Source organism: Macaca mulatta, chromosome 16 (genome assembly GCF_049350105.2).
Source record: "Macaca mulatta isolate MMU2019108-1 chromosome 16, T2T-MMU8v2.0, whole genome shotgun sequence".
Classification (NCBI taxonomy): Eukaryota; Metazoa; Chordata; class Mammalia; order Primates; family Cercopithecidae; genus Macaca; species Macaca mulatta.
Window position 1 is genome coordinate 91,863,168 of NC_133421.1, and position 13,773 is coordinate 91,876,940.

Genomic DNA, 13,773 nt, shown 5'->3' on the forward strand with positions numbered 1-13,773 from the left:
CAGAATGGGAAAAAAATGTAGCAAATCATAAATCTAATAAGGGACTTGTATCTGGAATATAAAAATAATTCTTACAGCTCAAATAAAAAGATAACCCAATTAAAACTGGGCAAGGGATCTACATGGACATTTCTCCAAAGAAGACAAATGCCGACCAAGACACACGTGAAATGCTGCCTGACATCAGGAGTCATCAGGAAAACGCAAATCAAAACCACAGTGAGGCCCCACTTCACTCCCACCAGGATGACTAGCATCACAGCCAGAAAACAGCTAGTGTTGGTGGGGATGGGGAACTGGAACTCTCACACAGTGCTGGTGGAGGTAAAATGGTGCGGCTGCTGGGAAAAACAGCGCGGCAGCTCCTCGAGGGGTAAACACAGGGTGACCGTCGGGGAAAACAGCGGGCGGCTCCTCGAGGGGTAAACACAGGGTGACCGTCGGGGAAAACAGCGGGCGGCTCCTCGAGGGGTAAACACAGGGTGACCGTCGGGGAAAACAGCGGGCGGCTCCTCGAGGGGTAAACACAGGGTGACCGTCGGGGAAAACAGCGGGCGGCTCCTCGAGGGGTAAACACAGGGTGACCGTCGGGGAAAACAGCGGGCGGCTCCTCGAGGGGTAAACACAGGGTGACCGTCGGGGAAAACAGCGGGCGGCTCCTCGAGGGGTAAACACAGGGTGACCGTCGGGGAAAACAGCGGGCGGCTCCTCGAGGGGTAAACACAGGGTGACCGTCGGGGAAAACAGCGGGCGGCTCCTCGAGGGGTAAACACAGGGTGACCGTCGGGGAAAACAGCGGGCGGCTCCTCGAGGGGTAAACACAGGGTGACCGTCGGGGAAAACAGCGGGCGGCTCCTCGAGGGGTAAACACAGGGTGACCGTCGGGGAAAACAGCGGGCGGCTCCTCGAGGGGTAAACACAGGGTGACCGTCGGGGAAAACAGCGGGCGGCTCCTCGAGGGGTAAACACAGGGTGACCGTCGGGGAAAACAGCGGGCGGCTCCTCGAGGGGTAAACACAGGGTGACCGTCTGACAGAGCAATTCCACTCCCAGGTGTACACCCAGGACAACTGAACTTTGCATAAGTCCACACAGGAGCGTTCACAGCAGCGTCATGCACAATCCAAACAGCGGAAGCAACCCAGATGTTGAGTGCATGAGTGATACACGAAGTGTGATCCATCCATACGACAGGATACACCAGCCACGGGAAGAACGGCGCCCTGACATACGCAGAGCTGACCCTGAGAACATTCTCAGTGAAAGAGCCTGGCACAAAGGACAAAAGGACAAAAGGACAACTGCCGTATGACTGTGTTAGTATGAGGTCCCTTCAGTAGACAAACTGATCGGGACGGGGAGGGGAATGTTACTAGAGGCTGGGAAGCAGGGAACGGGTGATACTGCTGTGTGGTTTTGGTACTGAGCTGCTATCTGGGGTGGGGAGAAAAGCTCTGGTAATAGTGAGAATGTTTCTACAACATCGTGAATGTACTGCCACTGATAGGTACACTTTAAAATGGTCAAAATGGTAAACTTTGTTATATATTAATGCATTTTACAATTAAAAGAAAATTTTTTTTTGAGATGGAGTTTCACTCTTGTTGCCCAAGCTAGAGTACAATGGTGCGATCTCGGCTCACCACAACCTGCGCCTCCTCGGTTCAAGCAATTCTCCCACCTCAGCCTCCCAAGTAGCTACCACCATGCCTGGCTAATTTTTTGTATTTTATAGAGACAGGGTTTCACCATGTTGGCCAGGCTGGTCTCGAACTCCTGACCTCAGGTGATCTGCCCAACTCCGCCTCCCCAAGTGCAGGGATTACAGGCATGAGCCCCCATGCCTGGCCACACAATTTTTTAAAGTAAAAATCAAAACAATGTTAGGACTCTGTAGCAATCAAACCAAGGCAGTGACCCCAGCCCCACGGGAAACAGGGTGCGCTCGCTGCTGGATGCATGCAGATACTGGCCCCAGCAGGAGTATGACCCGACCCCCAAAAGGCAAGGGCCCAGGAGGTTGAAAAGAACAGCGTTTGCCAAGGCTCCAGTGTCTCAGATGAAGTGCAGCTCGTCACTGACATGGAGCACACGTGCCCTGTTGACCAGGACTCCTCTGAGTGGGCAGGTGGCATCAGGCAGCCCACACACACGCCCCGTTGACCAGGACCCCTCTGAGTGGGCACAGCCAGGGCCTGGTGGTCTGGCCGCCAGCACTGCCTCCACTGCCTGGACCGTGCTTCCCAGATTCTCCTGGCAAGCCTTCCACGAGCACAACTGAGATGAACCGGTTCCCAAGACCTCCCTACGGCCCCTTCCTCAGAAGAAAACAGGCACAGAGAGGTCAGTGGATGCCCGAGGTCACCTGGGATTGCACCGGGCAGTCGCTCAGAGCCCACGCCCCGCCCCCACCCCCCAGCAACGGCTCCCTGGGAGGAAGACCCCACAAACTCGAGCGCCTCACCTTCTGTCTGAGTCGTGTCACCAGCAGGTTTAGGAGCTGCACTCTGTCCCCGAGCTTCCTGAGTGCCAGTCCGGAGGACACTGGGCCAGCTTGGACAGACCCTCCTGCAGAGAAGAGTGGCTTCTGTCAGCTCAGATCTGAGAACGAAGGAAGGTCTTTCAGGGGAGACACACATCTCTATCAGCTCTCCCTTTCCCGTGAGGCCATGGCACCAGCGGCTGACCCCAACGCAAAGCTGTTGTTCATTGGAGTCAGCAGATCCGGCTCCACATGAAGATTAGAGATGCTGTACAGAAAGCATAATCCTCATGTAAAGAAAGCAAGAATCCTTGTAGGAAAAAGTCTGACCTTACCATGTAGTGTCTGATAGAGACCAATTGCTCCAATCTGTCCAAATAAAGAGCCACTTATTTAGAAATTGAGAAAAAAGATGCCACATAACACAGGGTCAAAGAAAAAAATCACAATGGATATTAACAACTATTTTGAATGGAAAGATAACAACAATACTACTTTAGAAACTTCAGGAATGAATCTAAAGCTGTCCGTCCAAGAATAATTACAGCTTTAGATAAATATTTTAGAAAAGAAGAAAGGCTGAAAACCAGTGAGCTAAACGTTCATCTCAAGAATTTAGAGAGCCAGGCGCAGTGGCCCCTGCCTGTCATCTCATCACATTGGGAGGCTGAGGCAGGAGGATCCCTGGATCCCAGGAATTCAAGGTTACAGTGAGCGATGACTGCGCCACTGCACTCCAGCCTGGACAGCAGAGCGAGAGCCTGTCACACACACAAGCAGAAAAATAAATTTAAAAAGAATGGCCAAATTAAAGCCAAATAGGGCTGGGCATGGTGTCTCACGCCTGTAATCTCAGCACTTTGGGAGGCTGAGGCGGGCAGATCGCCTGAGGTCAGGAGTGGGAGACCAACCTGGCCAATGTGGCAAAACCTGTCTCTGCTGAAAAAAAAAACAAAAATTAGCCTGGCGTGGTGGTGTGCCCCTGTGGTCCCAGCTACTCAGGAGGCTGAGGCACGAGAATCAACTGAACTCAGGAGGTGGAGGTTGCAGTGAGCCAAGATTGTGCCATGACACTCCAGCCTGGGCAACAGAGTGAGACTCCATCAAAAAAAAAAAAAAAAAAAAAGCCAAATAAAGTAGGAGGAAGAAAAGATAACATCAGTATTAGATATTGAGGAAACAGAAAATAAATGTATAATAGAGAATCAACAAAACCAACAGTTGATTCTTTGAGAAGGCTAAAATAAACACCCAGTAATACTAAGCAAGGAAAAAATAAAAGCAAATGACCAATATAATTAATGGCAAAAAGGAGTTATCACTTCAGACCCCACAGACATTTAAAAACTCATAGGACACTATAAGCAACTTTATGTCAAAAATTTGAAAATTTAGATGAAATGGACAATTTCTTAGTAAAATATAACATGTATAAAAAAGAAAATCTGAATGTCCTATAACTATGAAAAAAACTGAATTCACAATTTTAAACCTTCCCACAAGGAAAACTCCAGGCCCAGCTGGTTTCAAAGTTGAATTCTACCAAAAAAATTAAGATACGTCTGATACAAACTTTTTTAGAAAACAGAAAAATAGAGAATACTTTCCAACATATTTATGAGGCCAGAGTAACTTTGATTCCAAAACCTCACATGAACATTACGAGAATTGAAAATTATAGGCCAGTCTTACTCATGAACACAAATGTACTAATTTTCAATAAAACACGGGCACGGGCAAACCAAGCTGGGCCTGGTGGCTCGCACCTGTAATCCCAGCTACACGGAGGCCAAGGCAAGAAGACGGCCTGAGCCCAAGAGTTCAAGAATAGCCTGGTCAAAGAGCGAGACCGTGTCTCATATAAACAAAAAACAAAAGAAGTATCAGCAAACCAAATCTGTCAAATTATAAAAAGAAGAATCTATCACTACATGTTGCATTCTTCCTGGAACTGCAAGGGTGGTTTAACATGATGGAGACCCTGCAGTCCACCCCCATTTCCCCCCACTAATCTCAGCTAAAGGCCCGGCCAGAACACAAAAAGCCCCACTAGAGGAAGATTCTGAACGGTGAGAAACAAAGCCTGAGCGTCTAGGGGCCTCGGATCCCAGGGATGGCTGGCAGGGAGTCCCTCGTCTCCTTCCTGCACACACTGGCCTGGTGCTGGGCAGCCACAACCCAGAGCTCAGACCAAAACAAAAGGCCGAAGAGAAGCTGCTCCTGGGACCAATGGAGCAGAAGACGGGGACATGCAGGTGGAGCCCTTGGGACCACACTTGCCCTCCTGCCAGCCCACGGTCCTGCAGCCTGGTATAGACAAAGGCCATCTCAGCTTCTGGGAGAGCATGTGGGGAGGGTCACAGGAGGAAGAAGGTCTACATGAAGACTCCTGAGGATCCGCCGTGTAAAACCAGCCAGAATCAACAGAACCAGCACAGCAAAACCTCTGACAACTGGGCCTGGCGGGGGACACTGCCCAGGATTTAATTGGCCACTTGGTAGCTCACGTGTGGGCAGAGTAAAACGCCATCATCAAGGCTCTGGAAAGTAACGGACATTCAAACCTCAGCCCACCAGAATGGGCCAGGATATGCAGTGTGAACCCAGAAAGGCTGACTTGTCTGATACAATAAATGACAGAATTAACACAGGTTTAATAAGAACCAGAATTTCATAATGTGACACTCAAAATGTCCATGATACAGTAAAAAATTACAGGAGGCTGCCTGTAATCCCAGCACTTTGGGAGGCTGAGGCAGGAGGATCACTTGAGCCAAGGAGTTTCAGAACAGCCTGGGCAATATAGTGAGACCCCATCTCTAATTAAAAAAAAATACTCGTAATATTAACAACCAAGAAAATCTCAATGCGAATGAAAGATGACACAGACATTGGAATTATGGGATGAAGATGTTAAAGCAGCCGTCATAACGATACTCGAGCAAGTTACTGGGGAGGGTGGAGGTGAGAGAATTGCTTGAAGCCAAGAGTTTAAGATCAGCCTGGGCAACATAGTGAAACCCCATCTCTACAAAACAAAAACAAAAACAAAAAACCACAAAAATTAGCTAGGCATGGATGGTGGTACGTACCCATAACCCCAGCTCTTCAGGAGTCTGAGGCCGGAGAGTCGCTTGAGCCCAGGAGGTCCAGGCTGCAGTGAGCCATGATCATGCCCACTGCACTCCAGCCTGGGTGACAGAGCAAGACCCTGTCTCTAAAAAAAATGAACAAATACACAAACAAAAAACTCTGGCAAGCAATTTAATACACTCTAAAAACACATGGCAAAATGAAAGTTCCAGTAAAGTAAGATATAAAGAAAACTAAGGCCAACTGTGATGGCTCACGCCTGTAATCCAAACACTTTGGGAGGCTGAGGCAGGAGGATCAGTTGAGGTCAGGAGATCAAGACCAGCCTGGGCAACATAGTGACACTCCATCTCTACAAATATAAAAAGAAATTAGCGGGGTGTGGTGGTGCACACCTGTAGCCTATAGTCCCAGTTACTCGGCAAGCTAAGGTGGGAAGGTCCCTTGAGCCCAGGGGGTCAAGGCTGCAGTGAGCTGTGACCATACCACCACACTCCAGCATGGACAACAGAGCAAGGCCCTGTCTCAAAAACAACAACCACAATTAAAAAAAAAAAAAGGAAAAAGAAAACCAAAATGGAAATTTTAGAAACAGCAACAAAAATCTCACTGAATGGGCTTAACAGAAAAATGGAAATGACAAAAGAAAGAACTGATAAACTTGAAGAACAGAGGAAAAGGAACTATCCAATTTGAACAACAGAGAAAACAAATTGAAAAAAAAGAGAAAACACAGCCTCAGGGACCTGCAGGACAATAACAAAAGGCCAAACGTTTGTGTCCTCAGACTCCCAGAAGGAAAGACTATGGAGCTGAAAAAAATACTTGAAAAATAATGGATGAAAACTTCTGAAATTTGGTGAAAGACATAAACCTTCAGTTTAATATCAAAAAGAATAAACCAAAGAAATCTATGCCCAGGCCGGGCGCGGTGGCTCACACCTGTAATCCCAGCACTTTGGGAGGCCGAGATGGGCGGATCACAAGGTCAGGAGATCGAGACCACGGTGAAACCCCGTCTCTACTAAAAATACAAAGAATTAGCCGGGCGCGGTTGTGGGCGCCTGTAGTCCCAGCTACTCGGGAGGCTGAGGCAGGAGAATGGCGTGAACCCGGGAGGCGGAGCTTGCAGTGAGCCGAGATCGCGCCACTGCACTCCAGCCTGGGTGACAGAGCGAGACTCCGTCTCAAAAAAAAAAAAAAAAAAAAAGAAATCTATGCCCAGATACAACATAATGAAATTTCTTTTTTTTTTTTTTTTTGAGACGGAGTCTCGCTCTGTCGCCCAGGCTGGAGTGCAGTGGCCGGATCTCAGCTCACTGCAAGCTCCGCCTCCCGGGTTTACGCCATTATCCTGCCTCAGCCTCCCGAGTAGCTGAGACTACAGGCGCCCACCACCTCGCCCGGCTAGATTTTTCTATTTTTTAGTAGAGACAGGGTTTCACCGTGTTAGCCAGGATGGTCTCGATCCCCTGACCTCGTGATCTGCCCGTCTTGGCCTCCCAAAGTGCTGGGATTACAGGTTTGAGCCACCGCGCCTGGCCTACAACATAATGAAATTTCCAAAAACTAAAGGCAAAAACTCTTTTTTTTTTGAGATGGATTTTTGCTCTTGTTGCCCAGGCTGGAGTGCTGTGGCATGATCTCGGCTCAGTCAACCTCTGCCTCCCAGGTTCAAGCGATTCTCCTGCCTCAGCCTCCCAAATAGCTGGGATTACAGGTGCCTGTCACCATGCCCGGCTAATTTTTGTATTTTCAGTAGAGACGGGGTTTCTCCATTTTAGCCAGGCTGGTCTTGAACTCCTGGCCTCAAGCGATCCACCCGCCTCAGCCTCCCAAAGTGCTGGGATTACAGGCGCCTGCCATTACACCCGGCTAATTTTTGTATTTTCAGTAGAGACGGGGTTTCTCCATTTTGGCCAGGCTGGTCTCAAACTCCTGACCTTGAGTGATCCATCCACCCAGCCTTCCAAAGTGCTGGGACTACAGGCGTGCGCCACCGCGCCCAGCTAATGTTTGTATTTTTAGTAGATACGGGGTTTCACCACGTTGGCCAGGCTGGCCTTCAACTACTGACCTCAGGTGATCCATCTGCCTTGGCCTCCCAAAGTGCTGGGATGACAGGCATGAGGCATGAGCCATGGCGCCCGGCCTGTCAACGTAATTTTAAAAGTCAAGTGTGAAAGAGTGTCTATCATATTCACCCTTGCCATTAGTTTTCCTTCACTCCTGACGTTCCTAGTTTCCTTCCTTCCGTTGTGTCTAAAGTACCTCCTTTATCAGTTCTTTTAGATCCAGTCTGATCCAAACTTTTCCTTCATCTGAGAATATCTTTATTCACTCTCATTCCTGAAGAATGTTTTTACTGAATGTATAATTATGGGTTGACAGTTTTTGCTTTCAGTGCTTGAAAAATATTATGCCACTTCCTTCTGAAGAGAAATCTGATGACAGCTGCTGCTGAGAACCCACTGCCGCTCCGGTCACAGTCCCCTGTAGGCCATGCATCGCTCTCTCTGCATGCTTTCAACAGTCTTTGTCTTTAGGCCAGGTGCAGTGGCTCACGCCTGTCATTCCAGCACTTTGGGAGGCCAAGGCAAGTGGATCACTTGAGGCCAGGAGTTTGAGACCAGCCTGGCCAACATGGTGAAACCCTGTCTCTGCTAACAATACAAACGCTACCAGCTGGGCATGTTGGCACATGCCTGTAACTCTAGCTACTTGGGAGGCTGAGGCACGAGAATCGCTCGAACCCGAGGCAGAGGTTGCAGTGAGCCAAGATTGTGCCACTGCACTCCAGCCTAGGCAACAGAGACTCCGCCTCAAAAAAAAGAAATTCATTTCAAATATAAAAGACAGAGGTAGGTAAAAAGGGAAAGGGATGAAAAAGTTATATCACCAAACGTGAATCAAAAGAAAGCTTGAGTGGATTAACTAATATCAGACAAGGTAGACCTCAGAACAAAGAACGTTGCCAGGATAAAGAGGAAGATTACATAACAATATAAGGGTCAATTATCCTAAAAATAATAATAATCCTAAATGTATACACATCTAACAACAAAGATGCAAAATATATGAAACAAAAACAAAGAATCATTATTTTAAAAATGAAGATCTATATTAAAACAAGAACAGAAAGAAACTTCCTTAACCTCCCTCCACTACCCCCACTGCAAAAAACCTTCAGCAAACACTAAACCTAAAGAAGTGAAATGCCGAAGGTTCCTCCTCTGGGATTAGGGAGAAAGACAGCGATTATGAATATCACACTGGAGAGTTTAGCTAGGGGCAATAATGCAAGAAGAAGTAAACAATATCCGCATTGGAAAAGAAAAATAAAACCTCCCTTATTTTATTTTATTTTTTTTGAGATGGAGTCTCACTCTGTCACCCAGGCTGGAATGTAGTGGTGCACTCTCAGCTCACTGCAACCTCCGCCTCCCGGGTTCAAGCGATTCTCTTACCTCAGCCTCCCAAGTAGCGGGGATTACAGGCGCCCGCCACCACGCCCAGCTAATTTTTTTGTATTTTCAGTAGAGACGGGGTTTTACCATGTTGGCCAGGCTGGTCTCAAACTCCTGACCTCAGGTGATCCACCCACCTCGGCCTCCCAGTGTTGGGATTACAGGCGTGAGCTACCGCGCCCGGCCAAAACCTCCCTCATTTGAGACAATCTGTGCCAGTGGAGTGTCCTGTCTGGCCCCTCCCTTTCTTTTCCTGCCTTAGGCCTGCAGGTGGGGCCTGCCTCCCCTACCTAAGGGGGACTGTGGCTCCAGCAGGGTGAGGGCATCTGAGGGGAAGGCAGCCAGGCTGGGCTGTCAAGCTCGGTGATGCTGGGGAGGCATCCAGGCAGGAGAGGGGCCTCCAAATAGGGGAAGGGGCTGCAGCAGCAACGGGGGATTGGTTACACCAAGAGGACTCGATCAGAGTAACTGTGTTAGTGAGAATGGGCGAGCCAGGTTTCTCATTGTTGGAAAAGGAAGTTAGAATAACGAAAAAGAATGCTAGAATGCTAGAATGCAACTTTTGATGTTGGACTAACCACAGTGGAATAGATTAGCCTGTGAGTCTGTCTTGAAATGAAGACCATCCATTCACCAAAGACACCAGTGAAGGAATAAAAGGCAAAGCCACAGACTGGGAGGAGATACTTGCAACCCATAAAACCAGCGCAAGGCTCATATTCAGAATCAAATACCCTAAAAACAATCTATGACAAAAGGCAGATCATCTAATAAAACATGGGCAAAAGACATGGCCTGGAGCTTCAAAAGAGAGACTATCAAAAGGCCAATCCTATGGACTGAACTGTGTCCCCCAAAATTGATAGGTTGAAGCTCTAACCCCGAACATGATTGTATTTGGAGACAGGGCCTTTGAGGAGGCAGTTAAGGTTACATGAGGTCCTAAGGCTGGGGCCCTGGACTGTTGTCCTTATAAGAGGAAGAGCCGGGTGCGGCAGCTCACGCCTGTCATCCCAGCACTTTGGGAGGCCGAGGTGGGTGGATCATGAGGTCAAGAGTTCGAGACCAGCCTGACCAACATGGTGAAACCCTATCTCTACTAAAAATACAGAAATTAGCCGGGCATGGTGGTGTGTACCTGTAATCCCAGCTACTTAGGAGGCTGAAGCAGGAGAATTGCTTGAACCTGGGAGGCAGAGGCTGCAGTGAGCTAAGGTCACACCACTGCACTCCAGCCTGGGTGATAGAGCAAGACTCTGTCCCCCCTCCAAAAAAACAGAAGAGGAAGACACACCAGGAGTGAGCACGCAGTGGGGGAGGAGCCATGTGAGCGCGCAGGGGAGGAGCCATGTGAGCACGCAGGGGAGAGGCCACGTGAGCGCCCGGGGGAGAGGGCACGTGAGCGCGCAGGGGAGAGGGTGCTGTCTGCCAGCCACAGAGAGGCCTCAGGAGGAACCCACTCTGCCAGCAGCCTGATCTCTGACATCCAGACTCCAGAAGTGAGAAAATAAATACCCGTTGTTTAAGCCACCCAGGCTCTGGTGCTGAGTTATGGCAGCCCTAGCCAATCATACACCAATGCACACAGGAAAGATGTTCAATCCCACGAATCTCATGAAATTTGCAAATTAAACCAAAATAGGATGTGCTATGTGTCCACTAGAGGGAACAGAAGGAGCCACTGACCATGTAAGTGTTGGCGCGCATGCAGCACCACGGCTGCCTCGCATGCTGTGGATGGAGTGTAAATTGTAGGGGTGCTTTGGAGAAGAATCTGGCATTATCAAGTGAAACACAGTGTAGGTGTGAAGATGCCAGAGAGAGCACAGGTGCCACAGAATTCCATTCACACCGAAACAGGGAACGCTAACTGCAGTGAGGAGCCAGGGCACGTGGGCTCTGGGGGAGCACAAGGGGCTGCCAGGCCAGATGACACTGCCCCGACGTCTGCAATAGCCTCAAGCTATATATTTGCTGTGACTGGACTTTCTGCAGGGGTCAGATTTCAGTTTATAAAGGGACAGCAAGGAGCCCAGTGAGACGCGGACTCTCACCAGTCGTCTCTGTCGAGGTGCGGACGCTGGGCTGAGACTCGGCACGAGGTGAGGACATCTTTAAAGGATCCAGCACATCTTCTAGATGCTCTTCCAGAGTTTTAAACTTATGCTTTAGAGTTCGTATTTCTGCTTCAAGGGCCAGAACATAATCTGCCAAAAAAAGCCCAGTGAATATAACACACACACACACCCTTTCGCACCGCCCTCCTGTGAGCACCAGCTCAGGGAGCCGATGCCAGCTCGTGCCCGCTGCCTCACTGTGCCTGTCCTCCTGTCCTCCCCGCACGAGAGCTTCACAGCAGTTTCCACACTCTGTGTGTGTGTCAGACTGAAAGACCTTCCCTCCCCTCACTGGCCAGAGTGTGCCAGCCAGAGACCAGCATAGTCTCCATGCTCTCCAGGAAGGGCTCAGCGATCAGGAGCAAATGTTTCACCTGCTGCAGCCCACGTGCCTCTGTGCGAGGGGCCAAGTCCCACCTGGAGAACGGAAGCTCTGCATCCATCCTGGCATCCGCCCACCCACAGCCACTCGTGGGGTTCCCGGGCATCGGGCGCCCTCATCAGCTCTGCCACGGACACTCCTCTGGAGGAAAGGCCTGCGGTCCACCAGCCCCTGCTACCAACCCACTCTGGGACAGCGCGACACCAAGCCAGCCCTGGTTCAGGTCTAAAACAGGTTTTTTAAGTGTGTCAAGCAGGTACCCTCATTTTTTCCTTCTACTTTACAAATATAAAAGCTTTTTGGTATAAAACTGAAGATTCCTTCTCTTGGAGAAAAAGCAGTTTTCATGCTTTGAATTTATTACAGGGGATGTTAACTTACAGGACTCTGAAATGAAGCCTCCTTGAAGCCAGTCGAGACCCATGCTCCCGTCTGTCCTCCTCCCTCCCTCTCCCACTTCCCCTCCCGCTCTGTCCCTTTCTCCCTGTTACTCACCAGGAGTGGCGGTGTCTCCCCCAGCCTTTGGGTCAGGCTGGTTTGCATCTGTGCTCTCTGCCGCTGTCTGGGCGGGAGGAGGAATCTGATGGCTTAGAGCCTCCATTTCTTTCCTCATCTGGGCAATCGCGCTTCGCAAGCTCGTGTTCTGCTCTCGGAGCTGCTGGATCTCACTGGATGGAAAGTCTTTACTTATTTCTTCTTCATGCTGCCCGAGGAGCATCTGTCAAATACAAGGAAAAATGACTACAAAAAGATGAACGGTTCCCCAGCTTGTCCTGGCAGGCTGTGCCTCCGCCCTCCCTGCTGCCCTCTCGGGGCCAGTCCCCTGCTTGAGCTTGGGCTGTGGTCCCTCCCCATCCCCGGGGTTGTGATATCCCTCCTTTCTGGCCTGACAGAGGTGCAAATATGACACTCAAATTCCTGAAGCCTTCCATACTGTTGCGGTCACTAGAGTGTCAAATCCACAGAGGCAGAAAGTGGAATGGGGGTGCTGCGGCTGGGGGTGGGGAGGGGGAGCCCGTGTTTCTCGGGGACAGAGCTTCAGTTTGTGAAGATGAGAACGTTCTGGAAAGGGTGGTGTGATGGCTGCATCTCCGTGTGAATGAGCTTCATGCTGCTGAACGGTGCACCAAAAAATAAAGCGGCCAGCTGTGCGTTATGTACACTTTAGTACAGTCAAACATCCACTGAATAGGATGAACAGCAGGTTCGGAGCACGCAGAAGAAAAGGTAGTGAATATAAACACCAGGCACCAGAAAATACCCAAACTGAAACTCAGATGGAAAGGGGCCAAAGGAGGAAAAATGAGCAGAGCTCTGAGACCAGAAACAAGCTGCACAAGGAACCAGGAGCCCAGACGAACATGAAGGCAGGAGACGCGTCTACAACAAGGCCAAACACATTACAAATGCGATGAAAACCGTACATCACAGATGACGAAGCTCAGTGAAGCCTAAGCAGCATAAACAGAAAGAAAATCATACCAGAGAGCATTGCACAATCAAATTGCTGAAAAATCAGCGACAAAATGGAAACTCTAAAAGCAACCAGAGAAAAGAGACATGTTACACTCGGGCCAAAGGGCAGGCATAGGGATGACAGACCTCACAAGGAGCCACCAAGGTGGGAGGACAACGAGGCGAGGTGGCTCTGGTGCAGGAGGAGAGACAGGCCCCACCCACCCGGTTCTGGGGTGAGGGAGTGTCCTTCTCTAACCAAAGGTGAGGGCACTTCTGCCTCCGACCAGGAGGGACTCGCCGCTATGAGTCTTTCCCTCTGGCTGTGAACAACTAGAACAGCAGCCACATTAGAGGAAACACCTGCTTCCAGACACCAGCACAGACCCCGGATACCGGAGAGGGAAACACAGTCCCAGGGCTCTGGCCCAGCTCAACCATGAGTCCAGCCAAGATGTGTGCAAAAGGCACAGCTTCCTCTTCTGCAGAGCCACCCTGAGGGATGCAGAGCCTGCTCCCTGCTCCGCGCTCCGCGAACACAAGCCTGAAGCAAGACCTGGACCCCTTCCCAGGGTGCTCTGACTCCCTGGCCCACTGGCTCCTCCATGCTCAGCAGCAAGGCCAGCCGGCCTGGGCTCCCAGGAGGAGAGCTTCACACGCCATGCTTAAGAGTGGAGATAATGCAAACAGAACGTGAACCTCAACTGGCAGTTCAGAAACGGAGACAGTAAACTGCCCACCGCAGTGCTGTGATAACACTGGTGAACAACATGAAGG

At 49.9% G+C, this 13,773-nt stretch overlaps 1 protein-coding gene across 24 annotated transcripts in view; it reads right to left on the minus strand.

The window, feature by feature from the left end:
• The window catches only part of CCDC57 (coiled-coil domain containing 57), a 116,133-nt gene that overhangs the window by 56,617 nt on the left and 45,743 nt on the right, over positions 1-13,773 (minus strand). For all 24 annotated transcript variants that reach the window (XR_013407510.1, XR_013407511.1, XR_013407513.1 and 21 more), the window contains 3 exons: positions 12,037-12,259; positions 11,097-11,249; positions 2,465-2,568 (listed from right to left, as the gene is read on the minus strand). Coding sequence is in view for 15 of the 24 variants with exons in the window: in XM_077973399.1 (XP_077829525.1) it covers positions 2,465-2,568; positions 11,097-11,249; positions 12,037-12,259 (480 nt within the window). In the remaining 9 variants the exon portion in view is untranslated. The remainder of the gene's footprint in view (positions 1-2,464; positions 2,569-11,096; positions 11,250-12,036; positions 12,260-13,773) is intronic.